Source organism: Thamnophis sirtalis, unplaced genomic scaffold, assembly GCF_051295495.1.
Source record: "Thamnophis sirtalis isolate CommonGarterSnake01/CBP01778 unplaced genomic scaffold, rThaSir2_p1.2 scaffold_3, whole genome shotgun sequence".
NCBI lineage: Eukaryota > Metazoa > Chordata > Lepidosauria > Squamata > Natricidae > Thamnophis > Thamnophis sirtalis.
This window is the reverse complement of record NW_028261383.1, coordinates 1,808,208-1,835,072: the sequence shown is the minus strand read 5'-3', so window position 1 is coordinate 1,835,072 and position 26,865 is coordinate 1,808,208. Positions and strand designations below refer to the sequence as shown.

The window sequence follows — 26,865 nt, the reverse complement described above, 5'->3', positions numbered from 1 at the left end:
TACACAGTTCTGTTTATTGCAGGTAGAGACCCATCATTTAAATATATTTTCAAAGGCCTTTACAACACTCTACTAAGTGGAGTGGGGCTTATTTCTTGATTGCTACTTTTGTTATTGTTGATGGTTGAGTCTAAAAGGCAGAATCTGCTCACCACTTCATTGTCAGTTCTAAAGGCCTTTGTTCTACCTATAGTCCTTAGTCTTTTTTATATTTAATTCTGGACCCCCTCTGATTTGCACAACTTCTTTTATATGCCTATGTTTGATGTCCGGAAAGAATAGGGCTGACAGTTGGCTATTAAAGCAATAATTGTCATCAAAAGAGGGTAAAATTAAATGCAGATTTTGAAATAAATAAATGATTGAAGGGTTTCTCCCCAGTGTGAATTGATTGGCCAGTCCAAATACTGGTACAGGTCACATACTCCAGTGTGGATCTTCTGATAGCTATATCACATGGACTTATATATCACTTCCAGTGCTTTACAGCTCTCTCTCTCAGCAGTTTACAGAATTATTGTATTGCCTCCCACAATTTGCGTCCTATTTTACCGACCTGGGAAGGATGAAAGGCTGAGTCATCCTTGAGCCAGACAGGGATTCTTACTCCTGGCTATACGCAGTCACCCTGCAATGCAGCCTTGTAACCACTACACTTCCGAACTGTGTGTCCAACTCTGAACTGAGGGTCCGTTACCCAAACAATATACAAGCACCCAATTGAACATTAACTGATAACAAGAACACAATAGGAGAAAAGAGAAAGTTAATTGTGTGTGAAGACACCAGATGTGAAAATACCAGATCCAGCTTCCGCTACTTCTGTAACGACTTTAGTTTTAGTAAAGTTTAATTTTGGCTGGACAATGGACCAGGAGTCTTTTTCTTTGCTGGATGACTGAGTTGGGAAGGTTGACATTAGCACTGAAAGGGTTTCTCTCCACTGTGGAGATTCCACTGAGTTTTAAGATTCAATTTATAGCTGAAAGTTTTGTCACAGACACACACACACACACAAATAAGATTCTTTGTTCTCTTTAATAAGAACATCTGGAGATGCCTATTCCTGCAACGTTGTCCTGAGCTGAGGATGAGATGACAGTTCATGGAGGACTCAGGAGAAGAGAACTAACCACATTTCAGGGCAAGCAATAAGTTAAGTCTCATTTAGTGAGGTTAATGAAGTCCACAAAAATATCCCATTCAATTTATACAGGTAGTCCTCGACTTGCAAGTTGGTTTAGTGACCATTCAAAGTTACAACGGCACTGAAAAATGTGATTTATTACCATTTTTCACACTTACAACCACTGCAGCATCCCCATGATTGCACCCCTATGACTGAGTGATCAAAATTCAGATGTTTGGCAACTTTTTAATATTTATGATGGTCATTATGGTAAGTTACTTGTGTTCCAATTAATTCTGAGTGTGATTTATTACTGCAATTAGAAGCCCTAGTCACATAACCTTACATTTAAACATAATTTTCAAGAACTTCCCCCTATGACTGAAAGCTTTTCAATCAGTGTGTGCTGGTGTGTCAAATCAAACCTTTCTTGTTAACCTTTTGTTTTTGTTTTCATTTTTACATATAAAGTTATTTCAGGAAATATATAATAGCTTCCAATTTTATTACTATTGTTTTGTAATTATTTTTAGCTGCTTTGAGGGGGATTTAATGGAAAGGGGGATGATATACTTATGTTGTTACCTATTTTTCTCCATTGGGTCTTTATCTTTGTTAATCAACAGGAGAGCTGAAAATGTAAAGATAAGTTTGTAAAAAATAGGATCAGATATACAATGAAGATACCGCTGTTTCTCTCCTGTACGGATTTGGCTGTGACTTCTAAGGGAAGATGAACCAGCAAATGTTCTCCCACACTCTAAACATTTGAAATTTTGGTCCCCGTGTGCAGTTTTGCATGTTTTTTCAGGGTTGTTATGCTACGATAAAATTGTCCACATTCATTGCACTGAAAGGGCTTCTCTCCTGTGTGGGTTTTATAATGTACTGAAAGGTATCCTTTCTGAGCAAAACATTTCCCACATTCTCCACATCTGTATGGCTTCTCTCCTGTGTGGACCCTCTGATGCCTGGCAAGGATGTATTTATCAGAAAAGCACATCCCACACTCCACACATTTGAATGGCTTCTCCCCCGTATGGATTCTCTCATGAGTCTCAAGCTTCCCTCGTTCAAGAAAACCTTTCCCACATTCCCCACATTTATATGGTTTATCGCCTTTGTGCCCTATCTGGTGTTTCCGAAGATCAGAAGAAGTAAGAAATCGTTTCTCGCATTCTGTGCATTCATAGGGTCTTATTCCGGTGTGGAGTCTCTGATGTTGCAGCAGGTTTGATTTCAGGATAAAACATTTCCCGCATTCGAGGCACTTTTCGTTTTTCTCCCCTCTGTGTGTTTTCTCATGACTCCGAAGAGATGAAATCTGTGTGAAACATTTACCACACTCCAAGCATTTGTGAGGTTTGATTCCTGCATGGATCTGCTCATGAACGCAAAGATTTGCCTTATGAGAAAAGCTCTTCCCACATTCCGAACACTTGTAAGGTTTCTCCCCTGTGTGAGTCCTCTCGTGTTTTATGAGAGTGGCTTTTTCACGGAAAAATGTCCCACATTCCAGACATTGATAAGGTTTTTCTCCCGTGTGGATTTTCTGATGTGTAAGAAGGTATGACGATCGACCAAAGCATAAGTCACATTCATCACATTTATAGGGTTTTAGTGTTGAGGGGCTCCTGAGATCTTTGGAATCTTTTCCAGGGAAGGATTTATCACCCTCCAAACCTTGACTGGACGCACTACTCAAATGGACCTTCCCGTGGGTCAAAAGGAGGGACCGGCCAGCAAAGGATTTCCCACACTCGGAGCATTCATGAGGTTTTTTGTGGTTTTTTGGAGTGCTTCTTGTGTCTGATGGGGGATCCAAGAGTTTCCGAGGCTCCATCCTTTGTGGCGGCTGCTGCCTTGGGCTGAATTTCTATTTTCTGCTGAGAGTTGTCTTGCAGGTAAACGTTTGGTCACAATCTTTTACCCTCTGTTAGAGAAAAAAAAAAGAGAAATGCAGAATAATATTTCCTTTTGAGAAAGATAAAGAGATTCACAATATCTGAGACTTGGGAGGCATCAGGAAGATCTCCCAATTCAACCCCCTATCCAGGACCTCAGACCACTCTAGACAAATTATCCAGTGAGTGAGCTCCCACATCACTAGCAGGGAAACCCATTGTTTACAGTAGTTGTTAGCCCTGCAATGGGGCAGAAATGCCATGGCAGTGCCTTAAGTGGAGGATTGGGGCCTTCTGCAGTTTCAGCCAGTGCCAATGACACCAGGCCTAGACTTCAGCTCAGTGTCACTGCTGCCACTGAGAAATGCAGCCTTAATTTCTGAGACTGGAGTCCTTTGCAGATATGCGCCATTCTCCCATCTAGATGTTCCATACAGTTTCTAAGCAACGTGGACCAAAGCATCTCTAAGCTTCTCCAGCACCCCCTCAAGTCAAACATTTCCAATGCTGGCACTCCAATGGCCTCCCCTGCCACCCGCCCACACAAACCCATGCTTCTTACCTGGGACTATGTACACGTAATAACCAATGAAATCACTTATCCACAACAGTGAGTGCAGAATTACAATCCTTGAGCAAAGCCATCATGTGATATTTCACATAATGACCACTTTGTTAAACAAGCGAGATTCCCATCCCAACTGTCGTCGTAAAAAGAGGACTACCTTCAGGCAACACACAAAATATTAAGGCATCGCATAAGCAAAAGAGGAGGAAAGAGAGTTGAGGTGAGTGTAAGCAACCCATTTCTTCTCCCCTTTTCTTGCTTTTTCTGAGTTATGCAGTTAGGAACTCCAACCCATCATGACTAATTAATCCTGGGCTCCTTGTGACACATTTCCTGTTCTGGGTGGGAGGGAGGAAATTCAAATTCAAAGAAGGGAGGGAGGAAAAAAAGAGAGAAAGAAAGTAGAAAGTTAGCCCCCAGCCCTCTTTTTGAGGAATGAAATGTTTTGAGAAATATTAAAAAGGCCGAATATTATATTTCTCCGGATAAGAAATGGAGAAACATGCTCTTGGAAAGCACCCCCCACCTTTCTTGATAGCCCTCAGCAGATGTCAGCCCTTAAGAGATAAATTCCCTGCAGTGAGGTCTGAACAAATGTAGGATTAGCCCTCAACCCTAATAGGAATTGCCCAACACCCTTTCAGAATACAAGCTCCTTCACTGCATCACCTCAGTTGCACCACATCCTCCAAACTTCAACCAAAGCTGGGAGCACAGACAAGCTACAAATCCAGCTATGACCCCTAAAATAGCCAATAGAATACATGTTTTTGCACAGGAACAGGAAGTTCAAGTGCAAAGCCCAAGAGAAAGTATAAACCCCCTTCATTCTCAACTCCATGTGGTCAGCTGGCTAGAACCACTCATTTGCTTCTGCTTCATCAATAAATGGAGGCTCTTTCCAATCTGCCTCCGTTTTGTCTCCAGTGCCTTTCTCTTTTTGGGACTGAATCAGATGGAAATCCCTTTGGATGGATGGATGGATGGATGGATGGAAGACAATTCAAATAAGTTCAACTATACCTTCAGTTATAGAAAAGGTGTTACTGAGGCTAGCAGGTTTACATTTGGGGAGAGTAATAAATTAAATATAAGGAAAAAAAGAGATTATGAGACACGATCATTTTGGCTGTAGGACGTTAGCACCCAGCGCTCTCCTAGAAAAATGGAATATCCTGGAAAATATTGAAAAGGCAGAATATTATATTTCCCCGGATCAGAAATGGAGGACATGTTTTTCCACCGGAAGCAGACTCACTCTTAATAGCCACCACTTTTCTTAACGGGCCATTAAAATCCCTGAGCCAGTCTATTCTACATAACAAAGAGTTCCCCTTCAGCGCCAGGATGACGGGATTAAGGCATGATAGTATTAGCCCTTTACCCATATCTCCACATGGCATCTGAGAATGCAACCAAACTTGGTCTCAAAACACAGACTAGAGAGTTGCCCATGCTTGGCCCATGGGAGTCTGACAACCAATCAGAATACATTTCTTACACAGAAACAGGAAACAGAGAGGTGGGGCCAAACCAGTGACGTGCGGTGAAGTTTATGACTGGTGAGGCACTGACACAGGGGTTTCAAATTTTTTTAGACTTGTGGACTTCAATTCCCAGAATTCCACAGCGAGGCATGCTCAGTTCCAATTTAAAGAGACAGCATTTGTTTTTCTCCTTTGCGAAATAGTTTTCTTTCATTCTTTTTCTTCTCCCTCCTCTCCTTCCTCCCTCTCTCCCTCCCTCCCCCTCTCTCAAACAGACACACAGACACAGAGAAGTTGGATCCCTCTCTCACTCACTCACTCACTCTCAAACAAACACAAACCCAGAAGTTGGATTGGATATATTTTCCAATGGTTTGAAAGCAGCTCCTCTGCCATACCCCCCCCCACACACACATTCCCCTGCTGCCTTCCGATCCGAGCCTTTGATTTTAGGTGGAGCCACGTTGCCCTTTTAAACTTGTAATCAGTGAAGCTGGGCTTATGTACTTTTATCCAGGTGTGTGTGTGTGTGTGTGTGTGTGTGTGTGTGTGTGTGTGTGTGTGTTTGAAAAGGCAAGGTGGCTCTGCATGCAATCAAACTTTTTGAATTCCTCTTCCTCCCCACACATGTACCTTTTACAGCTGTTTCAGAGAGGATTTCAACTTTGCTCTTGCCTGCCATCATGAAAAGAAAAGAAAATGTAAAAGGAAAAAGACAAGAGCTGAGGTCAGACTGAACTAGTTGCTGCCAGAGCCTCTAAAAAAATGCCCACTACAGGAGGCAGGAGAACGACATGCCTCATCTACCTCAGAATTTTTCGGCTTTTAACCCTTCCTTAGTTCTGCTCGAGTGATCATAAAGTCGGACTAGATGAGGCACCTCGTTCTCCTGCCGCCTCCTGTAGAGGGCACTTTTTTAGAGGCTTTTTTAAACAGTTAAGCACTAAGCAGAGTCATCCATGGTAATTCTGGCAGCAACTAGCTCAGCCTTTTTCCTTTTACATTTTCTTTTCTTTTCATGATGACAGTGGTGAGGCTCTGCCTCCCCTGCCTCCACGTCCCTGGGCCGAACAAAGTATAAAACACGTAGTAAGTCTTTTTTTTCTTCTTCACCCAACATCTAGAAGCATGTGACCCCCCCTTTTTTGTTCAGGAGCTCAAGTTCACCATTAAATCAGCTTTCCAAGCAGCATCCATGTTTCCGGTGTCTTTTTCCCCACTTGGAACTGAATCCCGGAGGACATTTCTTCCAACACGGCTTAATGGACTTCTGCTTTTATGCATTTTCCCCACCCCCCTCACCTAGAACTCATGAGGAGCAGGGTGGGTTAAAAAAGAAAAAAGAAATAAGGCTCCCACAGCTAAAATTACACAGGAGATTAAACTAAAGGCGGCTTTGCCACTTTTTGAAAGAAAAGCACCCAACTTAGTAAGACACTGAATAAACCCTGCAAGTTTTTAATCCTGTGTGGGAAATCCACCTGTCCCAGAAGAATAAAATATATTTGGACGTATTGATGAGAGAAATGTCCTTCTGGGTTCGGCTCCAAGTGGAGAAAAAGACACTGGAGGCATGGAGGCTGCTTGGAAAGATGGTTTATTGTTGGACAGGGCCACATGGCTTGAGCCCTGAACAGAAAAGGTGATCACATGCTTCAATGTTGGTGGAGAAGAGAAGGGTTGAGGGAGGGGCTTGCTAAGCTTTTTATAACCTGTTCAGTCCCACCTCTCTGTTTCCTGTTCCTGTGTAAGAAATGTACTCTGATTGGTTGTCAGACTCCCATGGGGCCATGCAGGGGCAACTCTCTAGGCTGTGTTTTGAATCCAGGTTTGGTTGAGTTCTCAGATGCCATGTGGTGAGTTGGGTAAAGTTCCTTAATCCCATCCCCCTGCATCTGAAGTGGAGAAGTCTTTATTATGTAAAGTGGACTAGCTTGGCCTTCTTAATGGCCCATTGACAAAGTGGGGATGGGCAGGAAGCTACAGGCAGCTATTCTGTCTTTTAAAACATGTTTCCTTCTTTTCACACCCAGAGAAATATTCTGCCTTTTCAATATTTCCTAGGATATTTCATTTTTCTGGGAGAGGGCTGGAGGATAACTTCCTACAGTATGAAAAAAGGCAAAATATTATATGTTCCCAAAGAAGAAAGACAGATAGCAGCCCCCACTTTTTCTTAAGCTCAGCTGCCAGCCTTTAAGGAGATAAAGACCTTATTGAAAGCAGCAGCAGCAGCCAACTATCCAGAATGGCTCTATTCATATGCAAAGCAAATACCACAGGCAGAAATCCATTCAAGGCAGGAATATCTTCCAAGCTGCTTGCAGAATGGTAGGATTAGAAGCAGCCTCTCACCCAAGACCCAGCACAAGAAGAAAACCCTTAGCCACAATAGGAATTGCCCAGCACCCTTTCAGAACACAAGCCCTTTCCATTGCAGACATAGAGGGAGGGAGAACATTTCAGGATCTGTATCAACAATGCTGACACTCATCTAGCTAGTTGTGCACCTGGCCCAGAATTGCACGCTGTCTTTGTGTCTGGTTCTCTTTTCTAACTTTTCTAATCAGGCTCCATGTTGTTTTTAGCGTCTTTCTCCCAGCTTAACCCTTAAACCCAGTTTAGAACTGAACCAACGCCTTTGTGTTCCAACGCCTAGTAAGGCATTGAATACACGCTGGAAGTTTTCACCTTGCAAAGGGCGCGGGGGGCGGAGAGGGTGAGAGGGAGGCGGGTGGGTGGTTGAGGAAAGGCAGCAATCGAAGCCAGAACGACGGAAAGGAGGGGGGGGGGCTAAGCTGCTCCCCACCACCACGGCATGGAAAAAGGGGAGACCACCCGGACCCTCTTCCTTGTTCTGCAAAGGCGGCCCCTCCTCACCTAATCTTTTATTTGCAGGAACGGCTAGGATCGTTTGGGGGGGGGGCTTCCCAAAACTCTTCCCCCTCCCTGATCCTCTGCAGCTTCCCTTTGCCCAATGCACAAGAGAGGGGGGGGGAAGGAAACCACCAACGGGTGTTTCCCCCTCCGTGAAGTGGGCCGATCCCCCAACCCTGCAGCCCCCCCCCCCAATACACACACACACATATACCAGAATTGCCCGGAGGGAGAGCAGGATCGATCTCAGCCCCTTCTGCAAACGCCGCTGGAAGCGTCCCGACCAGGATCCAGAGGAGACCGGGAGTGGGAGGAGACTTTGGCGCTCTCTTCTTTCCCCCGCCCCCAAACTCCGCCCCAAATTTTCCTCCTCTCTAGGAATCCATCGCCTTTCGATGACCGGAGCAAGAGGCTTGATGAAGAAGGGGAGGGAGAGGCATGAATGATTCGCACCAGGTCTGTAAATTACCTCCCCACAGGTGACCTAAGGCCGGACAGGTGCACCTGGTTTGTGCGAAACTGTAATAAGATTGAGGGGTTGAATGCATTAAGTTAGTCTAGGGCAGCGTTTCTCAACCTTAGCAGCTTTTAAGATATATGTGAACTTCAACTCCCAGAGTTCCCCAGCCAGCATGGAGCATTATGGGAGTTGAAGTTCAGATATCTTTAGGTGCCAATGGTCTCTATGGCAACCCAGGAAATAGGGAAATTCACAAGGCCCATTACAGGAATATCACCATTAACATCCCTACAGGGACATTATCTCTCAGGCTTCTAAGGACTTCACCACTACCTCAAGGAAACTGGCTGGAAAGGGTACCCCAAATATGTGAAGGGGTGTGTGATGGGAGTTGTAGTACTAGGGCCATCCACAGACCAGGAATGGGGAAAGTTCAGAGGCATCAGTCCTCTTCCTTTCCTGCTTGTTTAAGTTCAAAGTTCACTTCTATTCTTTCTATTCTACTCTATTCTTTATATACTTCATATTCCATATTTTCTTTTTTTATTGTGTTCTGTTCATGGAACACCATAGGGAAGATGATCATGGGTTACACAATTATGTTTATTGCTAATTGTTTCCGGATTGCTGGAAACAGGCAAGAAAAATATTTAATGGGATGTACGAATCATAATGAAACACCACAGTAAAGAAGAACCAGAATATGCTTAAAACCATTTATATTTATAGATAAAACAACTGTACATATAATAACCTTAATTGCATACGTTGTAACCTGAAATTAACTGAATTTTGGGTCACATGATAAGCGACCTTATATACATTTAAAATTCGCACTAATCTGAATATTACATAATTCAAACTTAAGACATCCAACAACCTGCAATATATGTGCTAAGTAACCTGCGCTCCAATTAATCCTGAGTGTCTGATTTACTATTGTCTCTCCAATTACAAACAGGGGCATCTTCACTATGTATCTGATCCTATTTTTCACAAACTTATCTTTAAATCTTCAGCTCTCCTATTGATCAACAAAGATCCAGTTCCAATGGACAAAAATAGCTAACAACATGATTATATAATCCCTTTCCATTTAGCTTAAAGCCCCCTCATAACAACTAAACAAAATAATTACAAAACAATAGTAATTAAATTGGAAGCTATTATACATTTCCTGAAATAATAAACTGTATATTGAAAAATGAAAACAAAAATGAAAGGTTAACAAAAAAGATTTGATTTTTTTTTGACAGCATACACTGAAAACTTTTCAGTCAGAGGGGAAAGTTCTTCTTGTAAATTATGCTTAAATTTAAGGTTATGTGATTAAGGTTTCTCTCCTGTATCTATTTGGTTATCCATACTTCCCTGGACTTCTAAGGGAAGATGAATCAGCAAATGTTCTCCCACACTCTAAACATTTGAAATTTTGGTCCCCGTGTGTAGTTTTGCATGTTTTTTCAGGGTTGTTATGCTACGATAAAATTGTCCACATTCATTGCACTGAAAGGGCTTCTCCCCCGTGTGGGTTTTATAATGTACTGAAAGGTATCCCTTTTGAGCAAAACATTTTCCACATTCTCCGCATCTGTATGGCTTCTCTCCTGTGTGGACCCTCTGATGCCTGGCAAGGTTGTATTTATCGGAAAAGCACATCCCACACTCCACACATTTGAATGGCTTCTCTCCCGTATGGGTTCTCTCATGACTCTCAAGCTTCCTTCGTTCAAGGAAACCTTTCCCACATTCCCCACATTTATACGGTTTATCTCCTTTGTGCCCTATCTGGTGTTTCCGAAGATCAGAAGAAGTAAGAAATCGTTTCTCACATTCTGCGCATTCATAAGGTCTTATTCCGGTGTGGAGTCTCTGATGTTGCAGCAGGTTTGATTTCAAGATAAAACATTTCCCGCATTCGAGGCACTTTTCGTTTTTCTCCCCTCTGTGTGTTTTCTCATGACTCCGAAGAGATGAAATCTGTGTGAAACATTTTCCACACTCCAAGCATTTGTGAGGTTTGATTCCTGCATGAATCTGCTCATGGACACAAAGATTTATCTTCTGGGAAAAGCTCTTCCCACACTGTCCACAGCTGAATGGTTTCTCTCCTGTGTGAGTCCTCTCGTGCTTTATGAGAGTGGCTTTTTCACGGAAAAATGTCCCACATTCCAGACATTGATAAGGTTTCTCTCCAGTGTGGATTTTCTGATGTGTAAGAAGGTATGACGATCGACCAAAACATAAATCACATTCATCACATTTATAGGGTTTTAGTGTTGGGTGGCTCCTGAGATCTTTGGAGTTTTTTCCAGGGAAGGATTTATCACCCTCCAAACCTTGACTGGATCCGCTTCCCACATGGACCTTTCTGTGGGTCATAAGCAGGGACCGTCCAGCAAAGGATTTCCCGCACTCTGAGCATTCATAGAGTCTTCCAAGCTTTTTCGGAGTGCTGCTTGTGTCTGATGGGGGATCCAAGAGTTTCCCAGGTTCTATCATTCTTTCTGGCGGCAGCTACCTTGAGATGAATTTGTATTTTCTGTTGATATTTTCTTGCAGGTAAATCTTTGCTCACAATCTTTTACTCTGTTAGGGGAAAAAAAAGAAATGCAGAATAATATTTCCTTTTGAGAAAGGTATTCACAATTCTTGAGCAAAGCCATCATGTGATACCTCACATAATCACCACTTTGCTAAACAAAACAAAGCAAAAAAGGAGGAGAGAGAGTTGAGGTGAGTGTAAGCAACCCATTTCTTCTCCCCTTTTCTTGCTTTTTCTGAGTTTTGCAATTAGGAACTCCAACCCATCATGACTAATTAATCCTTGGCTCCTTGTGACACATTTCCTGTTGGAGGGAGGAGAGGAAAGAAATACAAATTCAAAGGGAGAGAGGGAGAAAGAAAAGAGAGAGAGAAAGGTAGCATCTACCCCTCTCTTCTAAAATTGAAATATTTTGAGAAATATAAAAAAGGCTGAATATTATATTTCCCTGGATGAGAAATGGAGAAACATGTTTATTTGAGCCAGGAAGCAGATTGACTCTTAAAAGCTCCCACCCTCCTCAATAGCCCACAGATGTCAGCATTTAAGAGATAAAGAGATAGCTAGGTCTATTCATAAGCAAATTCCCTCACAAGATCCACCAAACTTATGGTCCTGCTCACCATTAAACCACCTTTCCACACTGCCACCATGTTTCCAGTATTTTTCTGCCAGTGGTGGGTTGCAGGCGGTACGGCTGTACCGGAGCCTCCCCGGAGCACCGGGTACCGTTTCAGTACAGTGCTCCGGAGGGCCCACCCACCTGCCCAAGCTCCTTACCTGTGGTTTAAAGCCTTCGGCGCTTCCACACATGGCATATACAGCGCCTGCGCAATGCTCCACCAAGCAGCTGGAGCATCGCGGAGGCGTTGCTGGCAGGTAAGATGCACGCGCACACTCACGCATTCATGCGGAAGACGCCGGTTGCAACATGATCCGGAACCTACCACTGCTTTCTGTTCACTTGGAACTGAACTCACATTTCTTCCAACAACACCTTCAGCTACAGAAACTACTTGGGCCAGAGTCAGCCCCTGTACCTTGCAGGTTTGCAATTGGAAGGGTAAGTGTAAGAAAAAAAGATATTATGAGAAAGGATTGTTTTGGCTTAATGAACTTCTGCTTTTATGGATCCCCCCTCCCAGTTAGAACTCATGAGCAGCAGGACAGGAAAGCTACACAGCTAAAATACACGGGAGAAAAGAAAACTAAAGGTGGCTTTGCCACTTTTTGAAAGAAAAGGACCCAATAAAGTATTTCCACACCTCTGTGGGAAGCCCCCTCCCTCCCCCAGGATGAAATGTTTTGGGAAATATTTAAAAAGGCAGATTATGTTTCCCTAAAGGAGAAATGGAGAAAAATGCTCTTAAAGGACAGAAAGCAGCCCCCACTTTTTCTTCAGAATTCAGCCCTTAAGGAGATTAAAGGGCTTATGGAAAGCAGCAGCAGCAGCCAACTATCCAGAATGGCTCTATTCATATGCAAAGCAAATACCGCAGGCAGAAATCCATTCAAGGCAGGAATATTTTCCAAGCTGCTTTGCAGCTAACAGAAGCAGAACGGCAGGATTAGCACAGCAGCCCTCACCCAAGATCCAGCATTAGAAGAAAGCCCTTAGCCACAATAGGAATTGCCCAACACAAGCTCCTTCCATTGCACGGCCACCACCCCCGTGCCCCCCACCCCGCCTCAGCAGCACCATTTTAGGACCTGCATAAAAAACCCTGGCACTCATCTAGTTAGTTGTTCAGATGACCCAGAATTACACGCTGTCTTTGTGCCCGGTTCTCTTCAATAAACTTTCTTTCCAATCACCCTCCATGTTGTTTCCTGCGTTTCTCTCGGCTTTGCAAGGGGGGGGGGGGGAAGCAGCAATCAAACTGAAAGGCAGAATGACGGAGAGGGAGGGGGGATTAAGCTGCTCCCCATCACCACGGCATGGGGAGGGGGAGACCACAGATCTTCTTGCTTGTTCTGCAAAGGCGACCCCGTCTCACCCAATATTTTACCTGCAGGAAGGTCTCGGATCTTTTGGGTGGGGGGGCTTCCCAATGCTCTTCCTCCCTCCCTGATCCTCTGCAGCTTCCCTTTGCCCAAATGCACAAGGCAGGTGGAAGGAATCCACCAGCGGGTGTTTCCCCACCATTAAGTGGGGACCCCAAGGGCCCGACCCCCAACCCCGCACCTGCCCTTTCCCACACGCACACCACGCACCAGAAACGCCCGGAGGGAGAGCAGGGTCGATCTCAGCCCCTTCTGCAAACGCCGCTGGCAGCGTCCCGACCAGGCAGCATTCAGAGGAGACCGGGAATGGGAGGAGCCTTTGGCGCTCTCTTCTTCCCCCCCCCGCCCTCAAACTCCACCCCAAATTTTCTTCCTCTCTAGGAATCCATCGCCTCTACTTAACTCTTTCGAAGTCGAGAGCAAGAAGAGACTTGATGAAAAGGGGGAGGGAGAGGCATGAAGGATTCGCCCGGGGTCTGTAAGTTACCTCCCCACAGGTGACCTAAGGCCGGACAGGTGCACCTGGTTTGTGCGAAACTGTAACCAGATTGAGGGGTTGAATGGATCAAGTTAGTCTAGGGCAGCATTTCTCAACCTTAGCAGCTTTTAAGATATATGTGAACTTCAACTCCCAGAGTTCCCCAGCCAGCATGAAGCATTCTGGGAATTGAAGTTCAGCTATCTTAAGGTGGCCAATGGTCTCCACGGCAACCCAGGAAACAGGGAAATTCACAAGGCCCATTACAGGAATACCACCATTAACATCCATACAGAGACATTATCCCTCGGGCTTCTAAGGACTTCACCACTGCATCAAAGAAACTGGCTTGATAGGGTATCCCAAACATGTGAAGACAGGGTACAACGGGAGTTGTAGTACAACAGCCATCCATAGAACAGGAATGGGGAATGTTCAGGGGTATCATTCCTCCTCCTTTCCGGCTTCTTTAAGCTCAATTTTTCTTGCATTATATTCCATTCTTTCTATTCTACCCTATTCTTTATATACTTTCTATTCCATTTTCTATTGTATTCCATTCCATTCCCTGTTCTGTTCTGTCCTATTCTATAGAATATCATAGGGAAGGTGATCCTGGCTTACACAATTCTGATTATTGTAGGTAGAGACCCATCATGGCATTTAAATGTTTTCAAAGGCCTTTATAGCTGCTCAACCAAGTGCTAAATTGGGGCTTATTTCTTGATTGCTACTTCCTTTACTGTTGATGTTTGATCCTAAAAGGCAGACGCTGCTCACAACTTTGATATCCTCATTGTCAGTTCTAAAGGGGTTTGTTCTACATGTAGTTGTTAGTCACTCTTTTTTATATTTATTCTAGACTCCACAGATTTGCATGGCTTGTTTTATTTGCCTGTTTGATGACTGGAAAGAATAGGCCTGACAGTTGGCCATTGAAGCAATCAGTCATCAAAATAAGCTAAAAATACATGCACATTTGAAAAAAATAAACTTTCTCCCCTTTGTGAATTGTTTGATGAGAAGCATGGTATTTAGCTCACATTGAAGCTCTTCCCGCAATCTGAACACGGGTTCAGTCTCTCTTCAGTGTGGAACCTCAGATGGTAAATGAGAGATTTGCTTTTACTGAAGCTCTTTCAACACTCGCAGCCCTGAAAGGGTTTCTCTCCAATGTGGAGTTTCCAAGGAGTTTTAAAGTTCAATTTATTGCTGAAAGATTTCTCACATACAACACTGGACTTTTTATTTTTAGTGAGAACCTTTGGAGAGCCCAATTCCTACAATCTTGTGATGGGCTGGGGATGAGATGACAGTTCATGGAGGATACAGGAGAAGAGAATTAACCACAGATCAGGGCAAGGAGATAAGGTAGTCTTCATTAGTGCAATTAATGAATCCCATTAGAAATGACATTAAATTTATATTATTTGTTGTGGTATTTCTATGGAAAATAGGCTAATTGTTTCCAGATTGCTGGAAATAGGCAAGAAAAATGTAATATGGTGTATGAGTCATAATGAAATATCCGAGTAAAGAAGAACAAGAATATGCTTAAAACAATTTACATTTATAGATAAAACAACTATACATATAATAAACTTAACTGTATACATTGTAACCTGACATTAACTAAATTTTGTGTCACATGATATCCATTTACAATTCAACCAAACTAAATATTACATAATTCAAAGTTGCACTTCTCCTGACCTGCAGTATACATACTAAGTAACCTATGCTCCAATTAATCCCGAGTGGGTGATTTATCACTGTCTCTGCAATTACAACCAGGTGTATCTTCATGGTCAGGGAATTGCACAGCTGGTGTCCAAATGGAGACACTGTCAATCAGCAGTTTCATATAAATAAATATATTTACAGTAAGTAAGGGATGCCAACGGGAGCATCATCAGGAGAACATCATAGCAGGTACATCTTTATAATGCCTTGATAAGGCCACACTTGGAATACTGCATCCAGTTTTGGTCATCATGATGTAAAAAAAGATGTTGTGAACTCTAGAAAGAGTACAGAGAAGAGCAAGAAAGATGATTAGGGGACTGGAGGCTAAAACATATGGAGAACGGTTGCAGGAACTGAGTATGTTTAGTTTGATGAAAAGAAGGCCATGATAGCAGTGTTCTGGTATCTCAGGGGCTGTCACAAAGAAGAGCGAGTCAAGTTATTCTCCAAAACACCTGAAGGCAGGACAAGAAGTAATGGGTGGAAACTAATTAAGGAGAGAAGCAACTTAGAACTAAGGAGAAATTTCCTGACAGAACAATCAGTCCAAAGACTTGCCTCCAGAAGTTGTAAATGCTCCAACACTGGAAGGTTTTATGTAGATATTGGATTTCTCTGAAATATACAGGGTTTCTCGCCTAAGTAGGGGGTTGGACTAGAAGACCTTCAAGGTCTCTTTCAACTATTCTATTTTATTTTATTCTATTCTATTAATGTCAAGATTTCTAGGCTTTCTCTCTGTGGGGACTTACAAATGTATCACAACTGTCTCATTTCAAGGGAACAGATTTTCCACATACCAGGTTCTAATGCGGTTTGTCACCCGGAAAGTGTCCAGTAGCTGGAGCAGCTGGAGGGTTTATCTAGAGGGAATTTTTACCTGCAGACCAAGTAGACATTCCACAAGAATATTTCCCACACCCCAAATGCACAATTTCTGTTTCATATGGATTCTTTACAGCCTCCAGAAGTATTGGTGGTCAGAATTTTGCAATATTCCAAGCATTTATACAATTATGCTCTTTTGTGAATGCTTCAGGATTTATCAAGGTTTCCTTACAGGTAATCATCCAATTATAAAATCATTTTGTTCAGGAAAACTAGGAAAAATATATTGCCCATACCAAGCAATTATAGAATTACCCCTCTGTCACTGTGTGAGGTTCCCAATGAATGGTAATGTGTGACTTTTGAAAAAAACATTTCCCACTTTCTTCACAACTGAAGGGATTTACCTCTGCTATGGAGTTTCTGATGCACTTTAGCTTTGATTTGCAATGAAAAGTTTTCTCACCCTTTGCACACTTGTAAGATCACTCTCCTGTGTGACTTCGGGTGTGCCTGTGAAATGCTGCAGGTTGGGCAAAACATTTCCCACAGTCCGAACATTTATACGGTTTTTCTCCAGTGTGGATTCGTCGATGTATTACAAGAGTACTTTTCTGAGAAAAACATTTATTGCACTCTGAGCATTTATGGGGCTTCTCTCCTGTATGGATTCGGCTGTGACTTTTAAGCGAAGAGGACTTACCAAATGTTCTCCCACAGTCTATACATTTGTAATTTTTTTCCCCCGTGTGAATTTTAACATGACTTCGAAGGCTTGATGTGGTACGGTAAAATTGCCCACATTCGTTGCATTGATATGGCTTCTCCCCAGTGTGGGTTTTATGATGACTCCAAAGATCTCCATTTTGAGCAAAGCATTTTCCACATTCTCTGCATCTGTATGGCTTCTCTCCTGTGTGGACCCTCTGATGCCTTCCAAGGTTGTGTTTTTCGGAAAAGCATTTCCCACACTCCCCACATTTGAATGGCTTCTCCCCTGTGTGGATTCTCTCATGTTTCTGAACCTCTCTTGGAGTAAGAAAACTTTTCCCACACTCCCCACATGTATAGGGTTTCTCTCCTTTGTGCCTCTTCTGGTGCCTCTGAAGTTCAGAAGAATTTACAAATCGTCTCTCACATTCTGGGCATTCATAGGGTCTCTCTCCAGTGTGAAGTCTCTGATGTTGCACCAGGTTTGATTTCCAGGTAAAACATTTCCCGCATTCGAGGCACTTTTCGTTTTTCTCCCCTGTGTGTCTTTTCTCATGACTCCGAAGAGCTGAACTCTGGACGAAGCCTTTTCCACACTCAAAGCATTTGTAAGGTTTGATTCCTGCATGGATCTGTTCATGGATCCAAAGATGTGCATGCTGAGCAAAGTTCTTTCCACATTGTTCACAGCTGTAAGGTTTCTCCCCTGTGTGAATTCTCTCATGGTTTCTGAGATTGGCTTTTTTAGGGAAACTTTTCCCACATTCCAGACATTGATAAGGTTTCTCACCAGTGTGGATTTTTTGATGTTTAAGAAGTTCTGACTTTCGATCAAAGCATAAGTCACATTCCCCACATTTATAAGGTTTTAGTCTTGGAGGGATTCTGAGATCTTTGGCATCTGTTCCAGAGAAAGATTTCTCACCTTCCAAACTTTGAATGGATCCACTTCCCAAACTTTGAATGGATCCACTTCCCACATGGATCTTCCTGTGGGTCAAAAGGAGGGACCCGTGAGCAAAGGATTTCCCACACTCAGAGCATTCATGGGTTGTTTCGTGGTTTTTTGGAATGCTGGTTTTGTCTGATAAAAGATCCAAGAGTTTCTCCATGCTTTATGGTGGCTGCTGCCTTGCGCTAATTTTCTACTCCTTGTTGATAGTTGTCACATAGATAAATCACTATCTTTCATCCGCTGTTAGAATGAAAAAGAAATGAAGAATAATATTTCCTTTTGAGAAAACCATAGAATCATAAAATCCTAGACTTGAAAGGGACCATGTAGGTCTTCCAATGTAACCCCTTCTCCAGGATCTCAGAACACCATAGACAAAATCTCCAGTGATAGAGCGCCTACATCTCTAGAAGGCAAACTCTTCTGTTAAGTGATTTTGTGGGTGGTTAAGTGAAGGGAGACCTAGGCGAGAACTGCAGGGGTGCTTGAAGGGGGTGAGGGAAATCCTGGAGGTCCAGTGCAGGCCATACATGAACTAGAAAAGCTGCAGTGAGGTGCAAAGCTGCAGCTGCGCCCAGAAGCCTTTGTCTCCCAAGCTGGGCCCTACAATGGGGCAGAAATGCCAGGGGCAGTGCCTTAAGTGGAGGCCTTGGGCCTTCAGTAGTTTCAGCCAGCTGCCACTGACATCAGCCCAAATGTGGCCTTTGCAGCCTTGCACCATTCTCCAAGCCGCATGTTCTAAGCAAGGTGGACCAAAGCATCTCTAAGCCTCTCCAGGACCCCCTCAAATCAAACATGGAGAACACTGGGACTCACAGGCCAGCCTCTCCTTTTGGGAAATCCATGCTTCTTACCTAGGATGCCATCCACTTAGCGACCAGTGAGATCACTGAACAACTGCAACACTGAGTGCAGAATTACACTTCTTTAGCAAAGCGGTCCTGTGATATCTCACATAACGACCACTTTGCTAAACAAGCAAGATTCCAATCCCAACTGTAGGCATAAATCAAGGACTACCTGCAAGCAACACAAAAGATTAAGGCTTTGTAAAAACAAAAGAGCAGGAAAGAGCGTTCAGACTAGTATAAGGAACCCATTTCTTATCCTCTTTTCTTGCTTTTTCTGAGTTTTTCAGTTATGAACTCCATCCATCATCACTTATTGATCCTGGCTTCTTTATGACACATTTCCTGTTCCTTTATGGAGAAGGGAGGGAGGGAGGGAGGGAGGAAGGAAGGCATAGAGAGAGATGGGTTCAAATCCACCTTCAGATATAAGAACTCTGGATGACTGGTGCCAAGCCCAGCCTGTCTACCTTGCAGGTTTACACTTGGGGAGGGGAATAAATTAAAAGATATTGAGAGGAAGGATTGTTTTGGCTGAATGAACTGCTGCTTTGAAGCATTCCCCTCCCCCCCCACCTAGAACTCATGAGAAGCAGGACGGATTTTTTTTTTAAGCTCTACCAACTAAAATAAAGAGACAATAAAAGCATTAAAAGCAGCTTTGGACCCCTTTGAAAGAAAAACACTCAATAAAGCTGGATCCACACCTACTGAGAAAACTGAACACCCCCTGGGAGTTTTAACCTTGTAAGGGTGGGGTGGGGTGGGGGGAGGCAGCAATCAAACTGAAATCGACATCGATGGGGATGGAGGGGGGGAGCTAAGCTGCATCTCCCTCCGCGGCAGCGAAAAGGGGAGACCATGGACCTTCTTGCTTGCTCTGCAAAGGCGCCCCCTCCCCACCTCCTTTTTTCTTTGCAGGGATAGTGCAGGTCTTTTGGGTAGCGGGGTTTCCCAGCTCTCTTCCTGCTTCTCCGCAGCTTCGATTTGCCCAAATGCATAAGGAGGGTGGGGAGACCAACCAGCCGGTGTCTCCCTCCCTCGCGTTAAAGGGCCCGATCCCCCCCACGCCCCCCTCCCCACACACCAGAAAAAAACGGAGGGACAGCAGAGTCGATCTCAGCGTCCGGCCCGGCAGCATTCAGAGGAGACCTGGAATAGAAGGATCATTTAGCGTTCCCTTCCCCCCTCTTCTCCTCCCCCCCCCCAAGACCCCAACCTCTACCCAAATTTTCTTCCTCTCTAGGAATCCGTCGCCTCTATTTAACTCCTTCGAAGACGGGAGCAAAAAGAGGCTTGATGAAATAGGGGAGGGATAAAAGGAGGGAGGGGCAAGGAGGATTCGCACCACGTCTGTAACCAACTCCTCCCCCCCCCCACACGCACACACATACAGGTGTCTTAAGGCCGGGCAGAGGCACATGGTCATGGTTGGTGCGAAGCTGTAATCAGATTTGGGAGTTTAATGCACCTTGGCATCTAAGATATGTGAACTTCAACTCCCAGAATTCCCCAGTCAGCACAGGGCATTCTGGGAGTTGAAGTTCCGCTAGCTTAAGGTGGTGAATGGTCTCCATGGCAACCCAGGAAACAGGTCAATTCCCAAGGCCTGTTACAGGAATGCCACCATTAACATCTATGCATTATTCCTCAGGCTTCTATGCACCACTACCCAGGGGTGGGTTCCTATTGGTTCAGACCGGTTCTGCCAAACCGGTTGTGGTTTGGCGGCCTGGGTCGCTGGAACCGGCAGCGACCCAGGCCCGCCACGCCCTCAAACCGGTTCCATCTCGTTCTTCAGTTCTGCGCATGCGCATAACAATTTTGCTTGCACTGCAAGCGAACCAGCAGTAGTGCCTGCCAGAACCCACCTCTGCCACTTCCCCAAAGAAACCGGCTCAAAAGGGTGCCCCAAACATTTGAAGGCAGGGTGTGATGGGAGTTGTAGTACTTGGGCCATCCAGAGAACAGGAATGGGGAAAGTTCAGAGACATCCGTCCTCTTACTTTCCAGCTTCTTTAAGTCCAAGTTTGTCTTCTATTCTGTTCCATTTCATTCTATTGTTTATATACTTTATATTCCATTGTTTTTTACTCTTTATCTATTCTATTCTATTCATAGAATACCATAGGGAAGATGTTCATGGCTTACACAATTCTGATTACTGTAGGTAGAGACCCATCATGGCATTTAAAGATGTTTTCAAAGGCCTTTATGGCTGCTATATCAAGTGCTGGACTATGGCTTATTTCTTGATTGCTAGTTCCTTTACTCTTGATGGTTGATCCTAAAAGGCAGAAACTGCTCACTACTTTGATACCTTCAATGTCAAGTTTTAAAATTCAGCTTATAGGTGAAAGTTTTCTCACACACAAAACACTAGATTCTTTCTTTTCTTTAATGAGAATTTGATTTAATAATAATTCTTCAATCTTCTGGAGATGCCAATTCCTTCAACCTTGTCATGGGCTGCGATGAGATGGCATCTCATCGCAGGACACAGGAGAAGAGAATTCACTAGGATCAGGGAAAATGAGATAAATTAGGTCTCGTTTAGTGAGGTTAATGAATCCCACAAAAATATCCCATTCAATTTATACAGGTAGTCCTCAACTTACAAGTTCATTTAGTGACCATTCAAAGTTACAAAGGCACTGAAAAATGTGAGTTATGACCGTTTTCTCACTTATAAGCACTGTAGCATCTCCATGGATGCATGATCAAAATTCAGATCCTTGGCAACTAGTTCATGTTTTATCACAATTGCTATATCTCTGGCTCATGAGATCCCTTTTTGCAATCTTCTAACAATCAAAGCCAATGGGGAAGCCGGATTCACTTAAGAACCAGGTTACTAACTTAATAATTGCAATGGTTCACTTAACACAAGTGGGAAGAAAAATAAAATGGGGCAAAACTCCCTTAACAAATGTTTCATTTAGCAGCGTAAATTTTGGGCTCACTTGTGGTCGTAACTCAAGGACTAAATGTACTATTTCAAATGATATCTTGATGGAAAATAAGGTAATTACTCCTAGATAGATGGAAATAAGCAAGAAAAACATTTACCGTATTTTTCGAAGCGTAAGACACACCAAAGTTTTGAAGGTTTTTTTTTAAAAAGTTTTTGCACTCTGCAAACCTCCCAAAACACCCAGCTTTTCACAAAAACGCCCCCCCCCTTTTTTTTTTTCAAAAAAGGGCATGGATAGCCTTTAGGAGGCTTACAGAGTGCTCCTGAGGCTGGGGGGGACAAAATTGAGCAAAAAATGCTGTATTCAGTGTATAAGACGCACCCAGATTTTCAGCCTCTTTTTTGAGGGAAAAAGGTGCTTCTTAAACTCCGAAAAATATGGTCATGCAGTATGGTATATGAATAATAATGAAATATCATTATTTCATTAAAATAATGAAAGAATATGCTTTAAAAATTTAAATTTATAGATTTAAAAATTGTACATATAGTAACCTTAATTGCACATATTGTAACCTAACATTTTCAGTCACATGGTAAGCAACCTGGTTTTATTTTATTTTTTTTGGTGTATGGCAATACATTATATATAGATCATGAGACATTGGGCCAGTGTAAGTTGTTGACGGACATTCGGACACAATGGGGTGGATATTTTCTCCAGGAACACCACAGTCACATTGGGGGTGGGGTGGGGGGGTTGCTGCTAGTTCGCCTCCTGGTGGTGCACCCTGGATAGCACAGTAGTCTGAACCAAAAGACTAGCAACCACTGGCAGTCAGATTACATTGAAAAATTGGCAGTTAATGACAGTTGGCAGACAGACATCATTGTAGAACTCCAGGCTCTCTAAATACATATCAACGAAGAAGCAAACTGGTATCAATTTACAATTCACACTAAACTGAATATTACGTATTTCAAAGTTAACCCATCTCACAACCTGCGATGTACGTGCTAAGTAACCTCCGCTCCAATTAATCCTGAGTATACGATTGATCACTGTCTCTTCAATTACAAACTACAATTAGGTGCATCTTCATTGTATATCTGATCCCATTTTTTACAAACTTATCTTTAAATCTTCAGCTCTCCTATTCACCATCAAAGATACAGATCCAATGGACAAAATAGTTACCGACTATAATGCCCCTCTCCATTTAGCGTAAATCCCCCTTACAACAACTAAACAAAATAATTAAAAACAATAGTAACAAAATTGGAAGCTGTTAAACATTTCCTGAAATAATAAACTTTATATCAAAAAATGAAAACAAAAAAAAATACATTAACAAGAAAGATTTGATTTGATTAGCATACACTGATCAAAAACTTTTATCTTCTGTCATAGGGGGAGGTGGTTCTTGAATATTATGCTTAAATTTAAGGTTACGTGATTAGGGCTTCTCTCCTGTATGGATTTGGCTGTGACCTCTAAGGGAAGATGAATCAGCAAATGTTCTCCCACACTCTAAACATTTGAAATTTGGTTCCCCTGTGTGAATTTTAGCATGTTTTCTAAGGGTTGAAGCAGTACGATAAAATTGTCCACATTTGTTGCATTGATATGGCTTCTCCCCTGTGTGGGTTTTATAATGTATCGAAAGGTATCCCTTTTGAGCAAAACATTTTCCACATTCTCCACAGCTGTATGGCTTCTCTCCTGTGTGGACTCTCTGATGCCTGGCAAGGTGGTGTTTTTGGGAAAAGCACATCCCACACTCCCCACATTTGAATGGCTTCTCCCCTGTATGTGTTCTCTCATGACTCTCAAGCTTCCTTCGTTCAAGGAAACCTTTCTCACATTCCCCACATTTATATGGTTTATCGCCTTTGTGCCCTATCTGGTGTTTCCGAAGATCAGAAGAAGTTAGAAATCGTTTCTCGCATTCTGCGCATTCATAGGGTCTTATTCCGGTGTGGAGTCTCTGATGTTGCAGCAGGTTTGATTTCAGGATAAAACATTTCCCACATTCAAGGCACTTTTCATTTTTCTCCCCTCGGTGTATTTTCTCATGACTCCGAAGAGATGAAATCTGTGTGAAACATTTTCCACACTCCAAGCATTTGTGAGGTTTGATTCCTGCATGAATCTGCTCATGGACACAAAGATTTGCCTTATGAGAAAAGCTCTTCCCACATTCCGAACACTTGTAAGGTTTCTCCCCTGTGTGAGTCCTCTCGTGTTTTATGAGAGTGGCTTTTTCACGGAAAAATGTCCCACATTCCAGACATTGATAAGGTTTCTCTCCCGTGTGGATTTTCTGATGTGTAAGAAGGTATGATGATCGACCAAAGCATAAGTCACATTCATCACATTTATAGGGTTTTAATGTTGGGGGGCTGCTGAGATCTTTGGAATTTTTTCCAGGGAAGGATTTATCACCCTCGAAACCTTGACTGGATCCGCTTCCCACATGGACCTTCCTGTGGATCAAAAGGCGGGACCGGCCAGCAAAGGATTTCCCGCACTCTGAGCATTCATGAGGTTTTTTATGGTTTTTCAAAGTGCTGCTTGGGTCTGATGGGGCATCCAAGAGTTCCCCAGGCTCCATCATCCTTTTTGGTGGCTGCTGCCTTGGGCTGAATTTCTACTATCTGTTGATAGTTGGTTTGCAGGTAAATCTTTGCTCACAATCTTTTACACTGGCAAGGATATAAGAATAAGAAAAAAAGATATTATGAGAAAGAATTGCTTTGGCTTAATGGACTGCTGCTTTTAAGCACCCCCCCCCCCCCATCACCTAGAACTCATGTGGAGCAGGATGGCTTTAAAAAAAGAGAAATAAGGGTCCAACAGGTAAAATACACAGGATTACAAAGAAAAGTAAAGGCGGCTTTCCCTCTTTTTGAAAGAAAAGCACCCAATAAAGCCAATCCATATTTAGTAAGACATTGACTGGAAGTTTTAACCCAGTGTGGGAAGCTCACCTGCCCCAGAAGAATGAAATATTTTGGGAAATATTACAAAAAATACAGGATAAAATATTTCCCTTAAAGGAAAAACAGGGGAAAAAAATCTTAAGGGAGGCAGAAAACACCTCCAGTTTCCCTGCCCCCCCCCAAGCAGAAACTGAGGAGGCCAGCTTTTAGAAATGCAGATTTGGTAACCCATTCAGAAAGACTGGGTCAAGACAGAAACTGGGATAAGCAACAGAGGATGACCAGATTAACTCAGACAAGCAACTAGGATTTGCACTCCCTCTTTTCCCTACACAGCCACCCATAGGAATCCACAAGGTAAAACCCACCCACTCAGCTTCATTTTGTCAACTGCCCTGTGGTTCGGTTCATCAATAAATGGACCTTCTTTTCAATCAGCCTCCAACCCCCATTTTGTTTCCAGCGTCTTTCTTCCAGCTTTCTAAGCAACATATCTCAAAAGCATCTCTAAGCTTCTCCAAGACTCCCTCAAGTCAAATGTGGACTGTGCTGGGACTCACAGGGCCTCTCCTTTCCACGCTCCTTATCTAGGATGCCATCCACTTAATGATCAGTGAGAACCAGGAATAGAGAATGGTGGCTTCAAATTCATCTTCACCTATAGAAATTCTGGATGACTGGGGCAGCCTGAGCCTGCCTACCTTGTTGATTTACAGTTGGGGAGGGGAATAAATTAACGGGGGGGGGCGATATTGTGAAGAAGGATTGTTTGGGCTGAATGAACTGCTTTGATGCATTTCTCACCCAGTCACCTAGAAGTCATGAGGAGGACGGATTTTTTTTAAAAAAAACCAAAAGGCTCCTACAGCTAAAATAAAGAGGCAATAGGAGGATTAAAGGCAGCTTTGGACCCCTTTGAAAGAAAAGCACCCAATAAAGCGACCCACATCTAGTGAGGCACTTGAACTCCCCCTGGAAATTCAGGGTGGGGTGGGGTGAGAGGCAGCAATCAAACTGAAATCGAGATCGATGGGGATGGAGGGGGAAAGTTCAGAGGCATCAGTCTTAGTCCTATCCTGCTTGTTTATTTTGGCTTCTGTTCTGTTCCATTTAATTGTTTATATATTTATATTCCATTGTTATATTCCATTGTTTCTCCTCTCCTTTCCCCTCTTTTCTTATTCTATTCTATTCCTATTCGTGACAGGGGGACTGGAGGTTAAAACATGAGGTTAAAACAATATGATGAACGGTTGCAAGAACTGGGCATCCCCCCCCAACAAGGCAGTGAAAAGGGGAGACCATGGACCCTCATCCAATGCATTATATAGTGTAATGAAAAGAAGGACCAGGGGTGACATGATAGCTGTGTTCCGATATCTCAGGGGCTGTCACAAAGAACAGGGAGTCAAACTATTCTCCAAGGCACCTGAGGGCAGGACAAGAAGCAATGGGTGGAAACTAATCAAGGAGAGAAGCAACTTAGAACTGAGGAGAAATTTCCTGACAGTTAGAACAATTAATCAGTGGAACAACTTGCCTCCAGAAGTTGAGTGCCCCAACACTGGAAGTCTTTAAGAAGATGTTGGATAGCCATTTGTCTGAAATGGTATAGGGTTTCCTGCCTAGCCAGGGGGTTGGATTAGAAGACCTCCAAGGTCCCTTCCAACTCTGCTATTCTATTCCTATTCCTATTCCTGATTAGGGGACTGGACTGGAAGCTAAAACATACGATGAACGTTTGCAAGAACTGGGCATCCACCTTAAGGAAGCGAAAAGGGGAGACCACGGACACTCTTGCTTGCTCTGCAAAGGCGCCCCCTCCCCACCTCCTCTTTTCCTTGCAGCGATAGCTCGGATCTTTTGGGGTAGGTTTTTTTTTAGCGCTCTTCCTCCCTTCCTGCTTCTCCGTAGCTTCGTTTGCCCAAATGCACAATGCGGAGGGGACGGACAACCCACCAGCCGGTTTCCCGCCCCCAGTTAAATTCTGCAACTTCCCCCCTCCCCCATACACACACACCAGAAAGGCCCGGAGGGAAAGCAGGGTCGATCTCATCCCCTTCTACCAACGTCCTGCCCCGGGAGCATTCAGACGAGAGAAGGGAATGGGAGGAGCCTTTGACATCTAGGTCAGGCGAGTTCATTCATGGTTGAGAGCTTATGGTTCATTTGAGCATACAATAAGCCTCCTTCTCCAAACTGGTGCCAAACGCGGATGTGCTGAACCACAGCTCTCATTATCCACAGCCAGGCCAAGGAAATTTTTAGATCCATCTATAAATGTGCATTAAGGATAGGGAAAGTCTTGGAAGAAATCCGGGCGTGAAAGAGTTAAGTCTAGTGAATTCCGGGGTGGGTGAGTGGGGAGGCATTCCTAGAGAGGAAAAGGCGGATGTGAGACCATAGCTTGACAAAAGGAGCCCTGTAAATATTGCAGACCCTTTTCCCGTTGTCACAGTTTTCCCCTT

General features: G+C 43.4%; 3 protein-coding genes across 3 annotated transcripts; all 3 read right to left on the bottom strand.

The window, feature by feature from the left end:
- Positions 1 to 1,745: 1,745 nt before the first annotated feature.
- LOC148047015 (uncharacterized) lies at positions 1,746 to 8,280 on the bottom strand. The gene is made up of 2 exons (XM_087711212.1): positions 8,180 to 8,280; positions 1,746 to 3,062 (listed from the first exon to the last, which is right to left on the bottom strand). Exon 2 carries the CDS (start codon positions 2,970 to 2,972, stop codon positions 1,890 to 1,892), a length of 1,083 nt encoding a protein of 360 aa, XP_087567338.1. The 5' UTR covers positions 2,973 to 3,062; positions 8,180 to 8,280; the 3' UTR covers positions 1,746 to 1,889.
- An 849-nt stretch (positions 8,281 to 9,129) lies between these two features.
- Positions 9,130 to 13,286, bottom strand: LOC148047014 (uncharacterized). Its single transcript, XM_087711210.1, has 2 exons — positions 13,185 to 13,286; positions 9,130 to 11,014 (listed from the first exon to the last, which is right to left on the bottom strand). Exon 2 carries the CDS (start codon positions 10,925 to 10,927, stop codon positions 9,842 to 9,844), a length of 1,086 nt encoding a protein of 361 aa, XP_087567336.1. The 5' UTR covers positions 10,928 to 11,014; positions 13,185 to 13,286; the 3' UTR covers positions 9,130 to 9,841.
- A 3,156-nt stretch (positions 13,287 to 16,442) lies between these two features.
- LOC106539358 (uncharacterized) lies at positions 16,443 to 26,669 on the bottom strand. The gene is made up of 3 exons (XM_087711225.1): positions 26,418 to 26,669; positions 23,112 to 24,160; positions 16,443 to 17,545 (listed from the first exon to the last, which is right to left on the bottom strand). Exons 2-3 carry the CDS (start codon positions 24,070 to 24,072, stop codon positions 16,512 to 16,514), a joined length of 1,995 nt encoding a protein of 664 aa, XP_087567351.1. The 5' UTR covers positions 24,073 to 24,160; positions 26,418 to 26,669; the 3' UTR covers positions 16,443 to 16,511.
- Positions 26,670 to 26,865: the final 196 nt, after the last annotated feature.